Source organism: Silurus aristotelis, assembly GCF_946808225.1.
Source record: "Silurus aristotelis genome assembly, chromosome: 3".
Taxonomy (NCBI): domain Eukaryota; kingdom Metazoa; phylum Chordata; class Actinopteri; order Siluriformes; family Siluridae; genus Silurus; species Silurus aristotelis.
Window position 1 is genome coordinate 19,582,226 of NC_139576.1, and position 17,016 is coordinate 19,599,241.

Here is a 17,016-nt window from a genome sequence, read left to right on the forward strand (position 1 = left end):
CAGAGTGAGATTATTCTATGCTTTAATACTGCCTGGCACGTGTAAAATTGAAGCCTCTGCTACGCACTTAGACACAACAAATTCTTGTTTAATTAAATATACAAAAAAAACCTATAAGTTAAAATAACATTCAAATGGAGTAACAGGATGAAATCAATATGTACAATATTAACCTCATGCTAATGAAGGTTAAGGTGGTGGTTTTTTTTTTTGTTTTTTGTTTTTTTTAAATGCAACCTTTTGTAGCAAAATATCTTTACAATTAAAAAGCATTTCTGGGCTTATTTTTCTCACAGAGTTAGAAGCTGAAAAAAGAAGTGGTTTGCATAAAGCTACCTGGAGAAACACCGGCTTAAGTGGTTGAATAATCGAGTTGAAATGTGTAAGTGGAGACATGGCACGAGAGCCTCTGCATTATTTATCAGCACTTTTTGAAGAATGTTCACTAAAGTCGAAGCAGGTGTCTCATGTGCTGTTCTTTTTTTTTTTCTTCTTCTTTGGCTTGTACAGTAATTGAAATAAACAGGTGTGAATATTGGATCCAGTTGATCTGCTACAGCTTTTGTATCTTCCTACTGAAGGTGAGCTGCTCAGGAACAGATGTGTGGCTCTCGGCACAGCTGTATTACTCGCTTTACTGTCATATTGCTCAGAGTCCATCAATTGCAGGGCATGAAAAGGTATTTCTGAGCTGTAATTCTGAGCCGAGTGGATTTTGATCTGCTAACACTGATGTTTACGTTATATACATTTCACATTAAACTGGAACCATCTACTTTACACAACCTTTCACCGTTTCCATTAATACTTCTCCATAAACCCTCTAGCATTTTTCTTTTTTTAAACTAAGATCGGTTTTTATAAAACCTGCCATGCCCACATTCAAAAATGCTACATAGACTTTTCATTTTTTTTTGATTTGCTATAAGCTCAACATGCCTGTAATCTTTAGGGACACACCCAGCCCTTGTCCAAACCTAGGACAAAATGTGTTTTTGGACAACATTGTGCAGTAAAAGCGATGTGCTAATTACCAGTGGAATGTATGAGTTCATCAGGGATATTCATACTAGTGTATTTCTATTTGTATGGAAATGTTTATATCCAGTTTTACAAGGTGGTAAATGAGCAAATGGTCCTATTGCTTGATAAAAAATATATGATACATAATAAAAGTAAAAAAAAAAAAAAAAAAAACAACATCGCACAAATGTTAAATTCAGGCACTTGGTCAAAAAGTAGCTTCAGCTTTTGGCCTTTAATATGAACTTCTCCATTCCTTTCAATCCTTTATCAGTCCTTGTCACACAGAGAGGCTGGAAAAAAAAACCCTCTCATTCGCTCCCACCTCAACCAATCGCATCCGCTTTGCCTTCGTTACATCACCAGCTCTGAGTTGTTGATTGGCCGTAAGCTCTGATCATCAAAACGTCTCCGGACACTCCTCCTCACCGCATCAGCGCGCCTGTAAGGCTGGTTTCTTAGATCTGATGGAGAAAAAAGATGTGTCGGTAATCATGTCTGGATATTCTTATAAATGCTGGGTGTGCTGGCAATCAGACAAAGCAGCTTGAGTTTAACAGAAAATTCTTTTTAAACAATCAAGATCAATTAAGAACTGGGAGTGTCCTCTCACTAAAAGTCCTCTCTCTGTAATAAAAACACTGCTGATCACACTCTGTCCCTTAGCGCTTATTAACAGACCACACAAGGTTTATATCGACTCTATTCATATGTACATTAAAAGGTACTAGCAGGGCAGTTCACTGTATGTACTTTAATCTTGATTAGCCCTGAAATGTTTTAAACCTATCAACAGGATGAAATGATGGGAAAGAGAACACTGTAATCAGAACAGAGTGGTTGAGGTTAGGTAAAATAATGGGATAAATAGAAAGAGATGCTTGCCAGGTTGGAGTACCATCCATCACCACTGGGGTGCTAGTGGACGAGTTCCTTACCCTCGAGTGCACATTTGGAAATTTAGTAATATTATTCTTCTTTAAGGCTGAGAGAAGAAGGAGACAAAAACTGAGGTTAAAATAAAGAAGGGGTGACCGAAGAAAGAAAGGTCGCCAAGCACACCGAGTCAAGCTGCCCAGGGGTAAGAGAGCAGAGGGTAAAGTTGCAAGACAGTCTTTAGCTGTGTGAAGAAGCACTCTGTGCCTATAGAGAGAGCGCAAGCCATCACGGAGCATGAATTAGCAGAATTACTTTAACTGTCAACACTCAAACTGCTTTGCACGTTGACCTCCAGCAACACGCCATTGAGCAAATACCAAAATACGCATGAAAAGCCCTCTGATAAAGAAACATAAATAAATGCATAGTAGGGTTATTTGAGGTGCGTATCTGTATTTAAGATGAAAAAAAATGACCATGCAAACATAAAAAAAAAAACATTCAAAGAAAAGCAAACCACAGAGCAGTTAAGAGGCAAAGCATGAAAAGAATACAAATAAAAATATTCGTTTCATGCAGCAGGCAATGAACATGACACAGAAGGAGCTAGCTGGAACAGGAAATTACACAAGCACTTCCTGTTAGTCCAAGCTCAACTAGAATGTAAAGAAAAATGAGATGAAGCAAGTCAGTATCATGCAAACAATGCAAACACAACAACAATGATATAATACACACATTATGATGAACTGATGAAACAACTCAAGCAAGTCATAAAGCCACAGAAGAAGCCAAAATGCCTGGAGATGCATACAAACTTTTTTTTATTTATTTTTTTTTTTTTTACATATGTATTTAATTAATTTTTTTATAATAACTAGATTTGATTGCCTATAAAGCAGCCCATAGATGATAGCTGACAGCAGAGGGCGCTCTAAGCACAGCACTTTAACACACCCAAACTGAATCGAACCTTCTACTTAGAGTGCAAATGTCAAGGCAGAACGTGACATTCCAATCTTTTAAATCTCAAGCACAATATCGAGTTCTCCGGCATTATTGACTTATCGTGCCATTTGCTTTGCTCGGATTGGAGATGATGGTTTTGCCACAATGATGAATATGAATTTGTAATGAAACACTCCATGCAGAGGAAGTTGTGATGGGATCACTCTCACCCCCCCAAAACCACCCGCCTTCATGCAGGGTATTGGAGTGAAGAAAATGATTGACATGGTGATTACAGAAACACCCAGAAGACATAACACACACACACACACACACACACACACACATATATATAACCTTGGACCATATCCAAAAGAGTGAGGGAGTGAGAGTGAGTGAGTGAGTAAACCCAAATGGAGAACAAAAACCTGACCTCCCACCTTGAATGTAAAACGTGTGAGGTGTGAAAAGAGCACACAGTGGATTAAAAAGAGAAAGAGAAAAAAGCATGCTATTTCTAGCGACCTTGAAGAGAGAGAGAGTGTAAACTTTAACAATGGAGTTCCTCATTGAAGAAGCGTGAACCCCGTTTGGCCGTGCGCGCCGTAAACGGGACGGTCTTCAGCACTGCGTTTCGGACAAAACAGTCGCACGCACACACAATGACGCGCACACACACACACACACACACACACACACACACACACACACACACACAACAGAAACAGTTAACCAGCCAGCACAGCAGCTAGGATGTTAGCACAGCTACTGCATGTTCAGCAGCACGGCACAAATAACAATCTCATGGGTTAATAACAGGTTCTATCTGTCAGCTAATTCGAAAATAAAATAAGAAAGATATGAAAGATCTTATTGGACAGCATGAGAGCCAACATTCCACTTTGATTCATTAAATACACAAGCTTGTCAGGTCAAGCCCTGCTCCGCTATTGAGGAATGTTTCTAAGTGAAAGAGATCAATGACGGGGAAACCACCTAAAGTGACCTTCTACACATCTGATTTTTATTTATTTTTTTCTTTTATTGAATCTTTATCTGATCGGATTAGTTATCCAGCTATTGTGCAACAGGGCAGTGACACTAAGAGCTATAGCTCAGTTATTAAATGTTAGTGCTTTAAGGTTGCCATGTTAAGTTTGAACACTATTACAAAGCAAATCTTCAGCATGCACGCTTAACTAGAGCACTGCAGCCAATCCCAGCTCAGGCCAGAAGATAAGTAGTATGTGTACATGTTAAGGGGTTTGAGGAGTACTGATGTTAATCCTGTGAATGTGCGTGTATGTGTGTGTGTATGTGTGTGTGTGTGTGTGTGTGTGCGTGTGTGAATGTATGTAGAGAAAGCTGTGTGTGTTACCAGTGATAATATCCTCAATGGTCCCGTCCTTTCCCTCGTAAACATGCCGACTGTCCTTCACTTGCTTCTTCCTCAACTCAGCTATCAGCTCCTGCTGCTGACGTTTATTCTTATGAGAGGGAGACTGAAGATCAGAAGAAGAAAAGTGAATTGCAATGCGTTACAGTACATGACCCATTTTATACCTAATATATACTTATATATACTTGCCAGGAATGTGCCTTTAATTTTATTACACATTACACATTTTTTATGATTTTTTGGCACAATGGCACCATCATGGCTACCCATTCTTTAAAAAGAGTTAGTTTTTCCACAGAGAATACTCCACAAGATTTCTTGTAGCTTGTGCACATGATTATATTTCTTTTATCTGGGAATCTTTTTCTTTTGTTGATGCATGATTACTTTCTGAGAAGCTTGCTGTTCTTTTTCTTCCACAAACCCAAAATAGTTGTGTTTTTGACAAATAACTGCGCAAATATTGTCCACTTGTCCCTACTTCTGAAAGTTTATGGTCTATACGTGTAGTGTATTTTGGATTTATTCTCAAATTTGGAGCTCCAGTTGTGAACTATATAAAAGTAATCTAAAAAGAAATGTAGCATAAAAGCACCAACTTGGGTCCCACATGTAAAAAGGCAAAAACAAATCTATAAATAAAAAAAATTATTAAATAAAATGTCAAACAAGATTTAAATTCTAAAGTGTCTTGGCAGGAGTATATAAATATAGCATTAGTAAATACACCCTGCAAAATCTACCTTCTGATCTTCCTGCTCCATGGCCTCCTGCTCCAGCAGCTTTTCCATCAACATCTGCTCCTGCCTTTTCCTCTGCTCATTTTCCTCCTCCGCTTGCTAACAGAGGGAAAAAAAAAAACCAAGCAGTGAGTCTTGCGCACAAATTCTATCTTACATAACACGTTAAATGGCTTTTCTGAAATTCGTTTGGAGGGGGTCTGACATTTACCCTGTATGCTTTCACAAAGCGCACAAACACAGGGAAGAACACTGATGGAGGCATGGTTTTGGAACTCTCCCCAAAAAACTTTACTACCTCATCAAAAGCATCCTGAAAGAGAACAACAGTGTCACAACAGGTCTAAGTGACTATAATTACGTTACAAAAACAAACAAAAATAAATAAACCCTTTGACTAGATAATAAATAATAAACCTGTGCAATCTTGGCATCATCCTGTAATTTCTTCAGCTTGTTTTCATTATGATGTATGAAGTCTTTGAGAAGCGTGTTGTGGCCATGCATGCTGTACTCTCTCCTAGTTAGTTCCATTCCTCTCTGAAGCTCCTTCACATCCATCAGCACATTCTCTAAAGATACTACAACACAAACGGTACAAACTCAAAAAAATGTTCAAATAAAATAAAAAAAATATTCGACAATATTATCGAACGTATTAGAAAGACGCAACATTAGATGTGTCACATGAAACTTTTTCTTTTGTATATACTGTACCTGCTGCTGCTTTTTCCACATAATGGATCTCGTTATAGAAGAGTGCCACCTGCTGGTATTTCTCCCTCACTACATTTGCAATGTAATGCAACAGTGTTACCTTCCTGTCTGTTGATTTGGTGTCTATTAACTGAAAACACAAAAGCATGTTAATGTATTGAAAATGAGTCGGTGAGGCCAGAAAGCGCAGTGTAATGAAGTCTTACCAAGTCTAAACTTTGAAGTTTGAAACCATACACTGCCCCTCTTTTACTGCTGTTCATGTAGTTTCCAAGAGCTAATATAATCTACAAGTGAGGAAAAACAGGAATGTTTGAGCAAGAGTGTACAACCAGAAAAATAAAAGTTTTCTCTGGAAAAAAATAACTCACTAACCTCTAGAATTTTCTTAAGTTTCTGTGAAGACTTGATGGACACAGATGCTGCGATAATGGCATGCATTTGCTGTTGAATTAAAAAAATAAAATACATCAAACACACTTCTAACAAAGAACGCACAGCCAAAAGACAGTGAAATGAAAAAAAAAAAGCCTGATACTGACTGACAGAAATAGAAAGGAGTCATACAGTAAATACAGCCATAAAAATATATAACAGCAGATATTTATATCAAGGTAACAGGTGACGCGTGTTTAATACTAACTGGCGTAAGCATCTGCACACTTTCATTAAAGTTCCCCAGAAATGCCATAATAGTCATCTTCTGCAGGAGGCGCTCGATTTTGCTGAACTGCATCATGAATCGGTCCTCATCTGTAAGGTTTTCCAGTGGTTTTCTCTCTTTCTCGTACTGCCGGAACATTTTAACCTCGGCCTCTGTCGGGATAAAACGCAGCAGGCACTCCACAAAGTCCACCGGCAACATCCGCAGGTCAAACCTGAGAGAGGAAAGCAGAGAGCTCTTTAATGCATGTTTACCAGGCTGCTCCTTTAAATCAAAGTGTAGCTGCAGGTATGAAAATGCTCCACACGCAGGAAGAATAATAGCGCACAGTTCTAAGCAGAAGGATGAGAGGATGATTGTGATGCTTCTTGGCACACAGAAAACAGCAATATGAGAATGCAAGCTCTAGTTTTGGATAATTTGTAAAATGTACTAGATACAAACTCAGTTCTGTTAGAGTAAACAAAACGTAGGAAAAAGTATAACTGTTTTCTTTAAAACAGGGTTTCTGCAGGTTTCAACAAGTCAAATTTATGACTTTTTAAGAACTTTCAAAACTATTAAGAATAAAATATAAGACCTTTATTACCACATCGAACAACATACAAATTCATTTTCAAGCCAAATTTAGGTAAACTTGCACTTCCCCATAGCTGCAAAATAAAATCAGTTTGACGTCTGTGCTACAATCCAAGAGAGACTCGTGCCAATAATTATCTTTACACTAGAGAAGGTAAGAACTTCACCAAGAAAACAAAACGAAGCAACAAAAAAACATAACATAAGAAAACATGGACATATGAAAACTAAGACCTGTTTCAAATTATGTAAGACTTAAAACAGAGAATTTAAGACTTTTTAAATCATAATATTTTTGAGTTTATGATTTAAGACTTCTTTAGGCTTGTTAAGCCCCCAAGAAAAGCCTGTAAAAAAAAGTAATATTTCCACATGAATATTACTTACATCTGAATTGATTTGCAGATTTCCTCCGGCATCTTGCCCACTTTTCGGAGTGTGATGGCCAGATTTTTGGCTCTGTTAGAATCAAGCAGTGAAACTTTGTTAGGGACCTTCTGAATGGTCTTCTGCTTGTTAGAAGTGACATCAATTGCAGGCCCTTGAGCTCTTGTCTTGAAGATCTCCTCAAACTCATCTACATTCAGATCCTAAAAGAAACAAAAGGAGCAGAACGTTTTAATTCCTTATAGGTTTGATTTGTATATTATAAATATTAGTGCAGAACCATTTAATCGAAATTGGAAAACAAAGGTGTGCACATAACATATTCTGACTGTAGCATTATTTAGTGGAGTGTGAGATCTTTTACCTCCAGTATTCTCTCATCATCAATCTCATTGAAGACGGTGCCATTGATTTGGTTGGGTTTCAATGCCACCCAGTTAAACACTGGCAGTCTGAATTTTGTTTTAATTGGCTTCTTAATCTTCACAGCTGCACGACATCACAAAAAGCATACATATCTTATACAGAACCCAGCCACAAAACAGGTACTACATAAATAATGTTATTAGAATGAGTGCTGATTTAAAAGTGGTGACACACACAGGGTCATTGCAGGGAACGAAAGATATAAAAAGGATAAGTGTATCATAAGGACACTGAAGTTCCATGGCAACAATAAGAAACTCTTTGTATAGAGCTGCATTCAGTCATAGTGAGGTGACAGTGAGTGAATAAGAGTGACTCATGTTCTCGCCACTAACTCTTGGTAAAGCTTCTATTATTTGACTGAGAAGCCTTATTGAGGGGAGAATTCAGCAATGTTGAAACTATGTGCTATAGTACGGACAATAGAAGTCAATGTAACAGATGAGTAGCAACTAGCACAAATTAGTACAAACTAGTACAAACTAGCACAAACTAGTACAAACTAGCACAAACTAGTAGCAACTAGCACAAACTAGTACAAACTAGCACAAACTAGTAGAAACTAGCACAAACTAGTAGCAACTAGCACAAACTAGCAAACGAGTAGAAACTAGCACAAACTAGTAGAAAACATCTTAGGAAGCTAAAATTAATTTCCAAAAGGTTTTCTCTCAGTGATTATGGTGGAAAACTGGTAGATTTTGTACGACTGACTTCTAACAGAGATGTTCAAGTGGCATTGAAATCCACTGAAAGTTACTCCCTAATTTTAATCCTCATCAAACCATGCAGTAGGGCACCATGCCCTGTGGATAAAGGATTATCATAATGGAAAACACCATATCTATCAGGACAGACATGTTTTTTTCACATGGTAACAGAAATCATTCATCTACCAGTACTACCAGTACATCTACTGTACTGTTCACTTGGTGTGCACCAGACATGCACTAACCCACTTGCTTGGAATAGATTCAAGGTGGGATGATTTATCTGAAACTAGCACGTTTCTTTTTTCTTTTTTCCCGCAAGAAAATGTTTGTAGTTTTGTAACACTAAATCCTCAAATGACCAGTTAACAGTTTTTTCCCAGTTTTTTTGTCACTGGCCTGTGAATGTAGTCTCATGCTCATAAGGGGGAGAGATGGCCACATGTTTGTATGGATGGATAGAGTAGAATAAGTAATCAGCCCACTTCCTGTACATTATATGCAGGTATATCAGTTGTGCATCAGCTGCAATTTTATATTTGCACAACAGCTCACATGTAGTAGCATGCCGGTATATTCTACCATGCAGCACACAGCACACACTTTAAACAAACACACGGAGTCGTATCTTCATTTACATGAATGCCATTTGCCAGATGCCCCTTGTTTAGAGTGACTTACAATTATCTCAATTATACAACTGAGCAGCTGAAGGTTAAAGGCCTTGCTCAGGGTCCCAGCAGCTTGGTGGTGTTGGAATTTGAACTCATGACCTTCCGATCAGAAATCCATTGTCTAAACCACTGAGCTACCACTTCCTTCTTTGCTGTTAAAAGTAAAAAATAAATAAAAAAAATAAAAAAAAACGTTTTCTAGCTGGGGATGCACAATTCTCCATCCAAATCTGACAGTGTAATGAAGAGAGTGCGAATCCCTCAATTTCCAACTGCAATGGACGAGTATAGAAAGAAAAGCAGCAGGTCTAATGCAATATGTGGTTTCAAACTCTGGCGTTTGCATACTGTGATTTGCTGAGGTCTAGAAAACGTTCCATTTTTGAACAGTGATCAGACTGAAGGGAAAGTCTTCAGCAAAGCATCTAATTTAATGCCTGGTTTTAAGTGGAACAGTTTCACATAAGCTGCCTTGGAGCACCAAAAACTGACAGGAACTATGTGGACTTTTGGGACTACAAATGCCATCTAAACAAATTTTACATATAAGGATGAATTAGAAAGAACAAAAACACAACACAGAAAACCTACAGAACAGCTTTATGGGTCCCTCTATGTTGGCAAAAAGATAGAAAAGAAACAAAAAGCGAGAGATCAGTAAGAACAATGGAAAAAAAACGACTATCAAAATATGTATACTGTCCCTCATTTGACCATAATCATAAGGTTGTAAAATGTTGAACAAGTTTAGTTCATCTTTGCTCCATAAAATAAAAAATAAAAAATGAAAAGTTCACAAAGAATGAAAAGTTTTCTGACAGGACCGGCAGTACAGTCTCACTTGTTACACTACACAGCGAGAGCTCAGCATTTAAGAGCTTAACCATTAAACCTACATGTGCTACTCAGTGTAACAATGCATTACATTGCAATTTACATTGTAGAGACAGATCTTATCAGACAGGGAAATGATTTCAGGTAGATCAAGTATGAATATTAGCAAATTGCATAATAGGAAATAAGGTGCTTTCATAAATTCCTTTCAGTGATCCTTTAATCCTTTCAAAGGTTAAAAAAGATTACTGTTACTGTTACAAAATAGTCTGAGAATTCACACGTCATTATTGATGCTTATAAAATCTTTGTTCTAGACTGGGAATGCTGGCATTTTCCCTCATACAAAAAAAACTCTGTCAGTGGGATTAGGTCTCTATATGTGAGTCAGTTATGTCTGACCAAACAGCCGAACTGGGAAATAAAACATTGCTGAGGAGTAGTGAATAAACACCCACAGCTTTAGTGATCTTTATCGTGCTCTGCTGAGAAGAGCAGCAAAGCCCAACTTACGTACAATACCTTGTACAGTACGTGTCAGATAAAATCCTGATAGTGAAGCATCTTATAAAACACATACAGTCAGACCAACACCGATTGGCTGATAAAATCCAAAGTTATAATATTATGGTTACCCAGGAGCAGTGACATCAGTGTAAATAATTCTAACAATGCACCTATTATGTCTCTTCTAGTAAGGCACCAATAGATGACTTACTGTCAAATGAACCCAATTCCATGTGACCATCAGAACAACAGCCATTTGTGCCTTGAGTCAAGTGTAACCACCATAACAATATTTGGTTTTATATATATATATTTTGATTATTTCTAGACACTGTGGCTATTGCTGCTATAGTAAGTTACTATTTTTGGATATTATTGTTGTTGGATATTTCACAAAAAAGATGTCTCCTTTCACTATCACATCAATATTTTTAAAATGATAAATTGAATGCACCATTAAAAATACTGGTTATTAGGACTATTCTTAATGAGGTAAAGGGGGATGATGTGGCATGATGCCTGCTTTTAGGGTCTTACCTGCAAGACCAGAATTAAAGATTACCGTGGGCGACCCACAGCCTGGTAGCGGTGGTGCCATCGGTGGTGGAGGTGGAATCATAGCCTCCACAGCGCTCATAGAGCCCGGAAGAGGAGGAGGTGGTGGTGGAGGAGGAGGAGGCGGGGGTGGGTCATGGGCAGCCGATGGACCGTTTTGTACTGAAACAGTAAAAGACAGAGGAAAAAAAAGCCAGTGAGTGAATTAAAAAAGAAAAAGAAAAGAAAAAACAACACAAAATGTAAAAGCACAACAGAGAGAGAGAGAGATATGCTATGAGCCTGCCAGAAGATATTTCCCCTACAGAGAGTCAATTAGCAAAACCAAATATAAAGTCATTTGCTTTTGCTAATCCGCTGTGTTCCACAAAGAAGAACTACTGGAGCTGAAAGCAACCATGCTGCTGTTATCATTTCCATTTAAAAGCATGCAAAATGCTGGAGTGCACTAACACACACTGAATTATTCAAACAGGTTTTTACTACAGTTTAAACATTTGTGCACTGGTCAGGATAACAGAGTATTGATGAACTAGTATTGGATCAAACTCTCAAACACAGAAAGACTTCTAATAGCTTTTTCCTGTAGCTGTTACTGCACTGAACAGCTGATTCAATACTGCATTGCCACTTTCTGTGTATTTTGCACTGCTTATGCACTACTGTACAGTCCACCCATATTTATACTGTATATACTGTATCATACATATGCTCATACTTGTACATAACTATATCATGTCATTTGACTAGATTATCTTCTGACATGTCTGTCTATGCATAATCTTTGTACAGTATATTGTATATTACTATATATACACCATATATTATTACCTACTGTACCTTCTGTACATTAATCACCCTCATCTCAGTATATATGGTCCTCATACCTTATTTACCTACTATTATCTATTGTAAATAGGCCACTTATGCACAGCTGGTTAGATGCTAACTGCATTTCATTGGCTCTGTACATGTACCTTGCACAATGACAACAAAGCTAAATCTAATCTAATCTAATCTGAAACCACTCACGTGATGCAGGCATAGGTGGGGGAGGAGGGGGAGGTGGTGGCATGGACATTCCCAGATCTAGACCGTTACTTGGTCCCACAGGACCCAGCATGGTACCCCCGGGTACCCCCATCACACCCTCAATGCCTGCCAGCAGGCCGTTAGTGGGTGGAGCAGAGGCCAAGATGGCAATATCCCCATCTCCTTTCTTCTGGATCTTGATGGTTCCTTGCTTTTCCAATTCATGAATCTTCTTTTCCAGATTGCACTGCCTCTGAATGGCCTCATCCTTCTCCTTCACCATCCTCCTCAGTGTGTGTACCTGTGAGTTGGCATCCTTGTAGACTTCCTAAATCCAAATGCAAAGAAATCTGATCATTTATACTGATATACTATATACAGTGTATATATATATATATATATATATATATATATATATATATATATAGTAATAAAGAATAAAGAAATAAACAGATGGACAGAAAAGGCAACAGTGAAACCCTCACCAGTATAGAGCCCAGTTCCTTGTTCTTATGCATTAGCTGCTTCTCCAGTTCTACAATCTTTGCCATGGCTTCATTTTCTGTGTCCTGTAACTTCTCTGTCATCTGCATTGAAAGGTTAGGGACATGCTCACAAACAAAAAGTAATATTTTGTATCTTCATGTTTAATTGTCTAAATTCAAATAGCCTTAGATCAAGATCATTTGATAATATATTAGAATTTATGGCTGACAAATTTGCATTTACAGTAGAAAACTGACAACAATCAAGGTAATGTGACTAATATTCTTGTGGAAAATTGGTACATCAACAGCAAAGATACACACCAAAGAGCACACTGCTACTGTTAATCTAATCATGGTTATGACTATTAGATCAAATAGCTAAAATTCGGAAAATTACTACCAACCACATTTCTACATGAGCAAAGTCAGGAACAATAGGAAGAGGGCAACAAAGATATGCCTACTATGAAATGGCTTCTCTTCAAATCTGTAAAAAAATAGATTATGACTGTACTTTAATTCAGATAATGGAATATTAAAGTAAATCCCAACAATAATGTCCCACGATACTTGATGGTATCGTGGGACATTATTGTTAGGATTTACTTTAATGTTCCATTATCTGAATCAAAGTAAAGTCATAATCTATTTTCTTAATAAAGTATATTGATGTTTTCTGAAAACATAAGGGACTTTTTAACATCAGGCTAAACGCTCCACAGGCCTGCGAGTTACCAGGTTTTCCTAACACAATGTGTTAAACTTTTAAGATTTGGATTTGTTTTTATGGTCTCAGGGAAAAAATATTGAACCAGTGTCTGAAAATGGCACTTACATGCGAGATACTCTCCTCCAACTCTTCAACTCGCTCCAGTGCTGCATTCTTTGTCTCCGCATCCTCCAACAGAGCTCCCACATCAAACACATTATCCAGGTAGGCCTGGATTTGAACCTGCAATTTATCGCTCTCGGTGTGCTTCAGTTTCTACTCAAGGCACAGAGAAAATAAATACAAAAATGAAACAACTAGAGACGAGTGTATCTACAGAATCGAGAGAATCGAGAAAAGCTTTAATGCGTTACATTTTTTTCCCTTCAGACAAAACAGCTAAAAAACTCGGCTTTATAATACTGCACTTATGTATACTCACATCCAGGTACTCATCCAAACACAGTTTAGTGAAGTCATACTGTAGGTGCACTCTGAAATTCATATCTTCTACTGAGTGGACCACAATGTTTATGAACTGCATACACGCCACCTGGAAGGTAGTGGAAAGCTGAACATTAATATGTTGAATTGTATAGAATGAAATGCAGACACTAAATGTTGACCAGATACAGTGAGCCAAATAAAATAAATAAAATATTTGTATTTAAATTGACTTTTTTTCCCTTTTTTTCCCCCCATAACAATAATGAATAACAACGAAGAAAAACAAAATCCTTGTCTGCACAATCTCTGATGAAATGCAATGACAAAAATACCAGTATTATGTTCACCTGACAAACATGATTACGCAAACAAATCAGCTACTTCCTATTCTCATGCTTTGTACTTACTATTAGACAAATTTTGGGCCTTACGTCACTGGTTTGCATATAAGGTAAATATTTGTGTAGCAGAAATATAATACTGTATAGTAAATCTGTAATGCTCACTATTATGTGTTTTGTATGTTACCAATATAAAGAGGTTGAAATAAAAAAAGAAGAAGAATGTTTTTAGGTAGCCTTTCACTGATAGCAATGTAGATTTAGACAGTCTTCACACACATGTACATTTCACACAGATATGTGGGCCTTCCCCCACTGTCACTTATTTCTTGGCATGATAGAGCATTACAATTTTCCTTCACTGGGCCTAATCAAAACCTGTTCCAGCATGACATTGCCCCATGCAGAAAGAAGAGATTGGAGTGGAAGAACATGAATGGCCTACGCAGTGTCCTAACCTCAACCATTAACCATCAACCTTAACTAAACTCCTGCCTGACTTCACTAATGCCCTGGCTGAATGAGAAATCTTCACAAGCAAAGTCTAGGGCAAAACCTTTCCAGAATAGTCTGTTATAGCTACAAAGGGAAGACCAACTACATATTGATGTCCATGGTTTTAAAATAGGATTTTCAGAAACCACAAATGTCAGATGTTCACATGCTTTTAATGCCAAATCTGACATGGAGAAAATACAAGTAGGTTTCATCCCCATATTGCTCGGTGAGTAGAACGATGTATTTATTCATAAAATAAAGACTAGACTTAAATAATCATTTGACTGCAACAGAGCTAAAGCTAAAGATGTTTTTTCATAAAGTCTAAATAAACAGTTCAAACTAAATACAAACTGCAAATGTACTGCTTCTTGCTTTTAAAGGATAGAGATTTCTCATACATGAACAGCTACATGACAGTAAGCTGACACAGGCTCGTGAATTACACACACACGAACAAAATACGTACAGGCGTGTGGTCCGCTGTCCCCCAAGTTGAGCTAACTTGTAACTTATGACTTATTAAAGTGAATTTATTTATTAAATGGTAATAAATGGTTGATAAGTACCATGAAGTCAATGTTATTGTCCTCATTCTTGAAGTGCTCCATCAGCTTCTCAAAGCGCTGATTTTCTGAACAAACCTTTGAAACAAATCATACGTTTCCATATTCTTTAGTTAATGCACATAAATTTGTCTGTGGCAAGATAGCAAAAAAACTTTTTTGTTTATTTATTTTATTTATTTAGTTATTTTTTGCAGAAAAGACAAATGACAGAACATGTGACATGCGGAACATAAATGTTCAAATAGAAAAAGTATAGAATAGAATGACAGGACTTTCTATAGTGCAATGTCATAAATAATGGTGATATATAAACAACGTAGCATTGTACCTCTTTAAAGTGATCAAAAGCAGCAAGAATAATCTCATGCCCCCCTCTGACTAGACATACAGCAGCCAGCAGTTCCAGTACTAGCGCTTTTGTCCTGGAAAACACACACACACACACACACACACACACACACACACACACACACACACACACACACACACACACACACACACACACACACACACACACACACACACACACAGGTTTATTTCTGAACTTAAAGCACATCAAACACAATAGGATTTCAGGAGTTCTTGATTGGCATGACTGCTATTGTGGTATCAATGTGAGGCTAGACGCATGCAAAAATGGCCACACCCACATACAGCAGATCGTCTTGTTACAGCTGCTGATATTAATGACCCTTGTGAGAGGACTTGCATCCTGCCTGAATGAGAAGCGTGGCACATGCTGGGAAAAATCGCCGTTACGAAGCAGGTGTTTTCAATCACCCTGTCAAATAGCACTTTCTCCCTTCCTCCATTCAGCAAAGACACACAACCACACACAACATTTATAATGCTTTACCTGGGATTCTTGTTGTTCAGACTTAGTGCAATTTCATTCACAGCATGAGGGTGGGACATAACCATGTTGAAGCCATACTAACGACAAAAAAAAAAAAAAAAACAAATTGAAAGGAAAGTGAGTGGTGCATTAATGAGCACAGGAGGATGCCTAAAATTAAACACCACAATTGAAAAATGAAAAATGGCCTGTCGAAGTATAAAGAAAAAAAAGCAAAGCATTTGTCTGCATACTAAATGCATTTTCCTGTGTGCGGCGTTCACCTGATAGTTCATGATCGCTCGAAGGCACATAATGCAGACGTGAACGTCATCTTTCTTACACAGCAGTCTCGAATTCTTCAACGTTCGTCTGCTGGGCAACGTATTACATCTGAGAAAAGAGTTACAAGTAGAGTAAAGAACGTTTACAAACGCAGTAGAAGGATAAATCAGTTCTCCACTAATAATAGATGCAATTTGAAAAAGAAAAATTTCAAAGCAAAATGATTATAATGTCAAAAAGAAAGAAGGCCAGGGAAAACCAAAAAAATATCGCAGTCTAATGTTAAAGTGGTGAATGGTAGTGGACTGACAAATGTTCCCATGGTGACAGCAGTGGAATCTTAAGTAAAATATCATGGTTATTATGCTCTGGAGTCTGCCAACCCACTGGCCATAACTTAAATAACAGCAAGAACATTAAACACAGAAGTCTACTAACAGTTGGTCCTGTGCTGTGTAGAGGGTATTGTCTTAACTCGAGCAGCTTCACACACATATCACTGCGCTGTGCACAATGGCAGCATCATTGACATGCATGGCAGAGGTCTGTGGTGCTTTGTGAAGGCAGATTGAGCTCAAGGCTTTTATGTGCAATACAGGGGTACGCTAACAAAAATAATACATGCAAACACACACACACACACACACACACACACACACACACAAAGACAGAACATTCACACGCATCCATTCAGACTTAATGTATATTAACTGTTCAGCACTCTATTGTACTATTTTCTTTAAAACAGTGAAATATGTTATATCTAAATC

General features: G+C 37.7%; 1 protein-coding gene across 4 annotated transcripts in view; it reads right to left on the reverse strand.

The window, feature by feature from the left end:
- Window positions 1–829: 829 nt before the first annotated feature.
- The window catches only part of fmnl2a (formin-like 2a), a 49,570-nt gene continuing 33,383 nt past the window's right edge, over window positions 830–17,016 (reverse strand). Inside the window, exons 7-27 of one of the 4 annotated variants that reach the window (XM_083536701.1) lie at window positions 16,246–16,354; window positions 15,983–16,059; window positions 15,455–15,548; window positions 15,127–15,201; window positions 13,714–13,824; window positions 13,398–13,547; window positions 12,560–12,661; window positions 12,075–12,402; window positions 11,025–11,204; window positions 7,701–7,825; window positions 7,337–7,539; window positions 6,350–6,584; window positions 6,082–6,150; window positions 5,913–5,993; window positions 5,707–5,836; window positions 5,407–5,570; window positions 5,201–5,302; window positions 4,993–5,088; window positions 4,229–4,352; window positions 1,909–2,008; window positions 830–1,487 (exon numbers count right to left, since the gene is read on the reverse strand). In XM_083536701.1, the coding sequence (XP_083392827.1) occupies window position 1,487; window positions 1,909–2,008; window positions 4,229–4,352; window positions 4,993–5,088; window positions 5,201–5,302; window positions 5,407–5,570; window positions 5,707–5,836; window positions 5,913–5,993; window positions 6,082–6,150; window positions 6,350–6,584; window positions 7,337–7,539; window positions 7,701–7,825; window positions 11,025–11,204; window positions 12,075–12,402; window positions 12,560–12,661; window positions 13,398–13,547; window positions 13,714–13,824; window positions 15,127–15,201; window positions 15,455–15,548; window positions 15,983–16,059; window positions 16,246–16,354 (2,656 nt within the window). In that variant the 3' untranslated portion in view covers window positions 830–1,486. Of the gene's footprint in view, window positions 1,488–1,908; window positions 2,009–3,375; window positions 3,478–4,228; window positions 4,640–4,720; window positions 5,089–5,200; window positions 5,303–5,406; window positions 5,571–5,706; window positions 5,837–5,912; window positions 5,994–6,081; window positions 6,151–6,349; window positions 6,585–7,336; window positions 7,540–7,700; window positions 7,826–11,024; window positions 11,205–12,074; window positions 12,403–12,559; window positions 12,662–13,397; window positions 13,548–13,713; window positions 13,825–15,126; window positions 15,202–15,454; window positions 15,549–15,982; window positions 16,060–16,245; window positions 16,355–17,016 lie in introns of all 4 variants that reach the window. The other 3 variants (XM_083536702.1, XR_014532710.1, XM_083536700.1) reach the window with 3 other exon arrangements.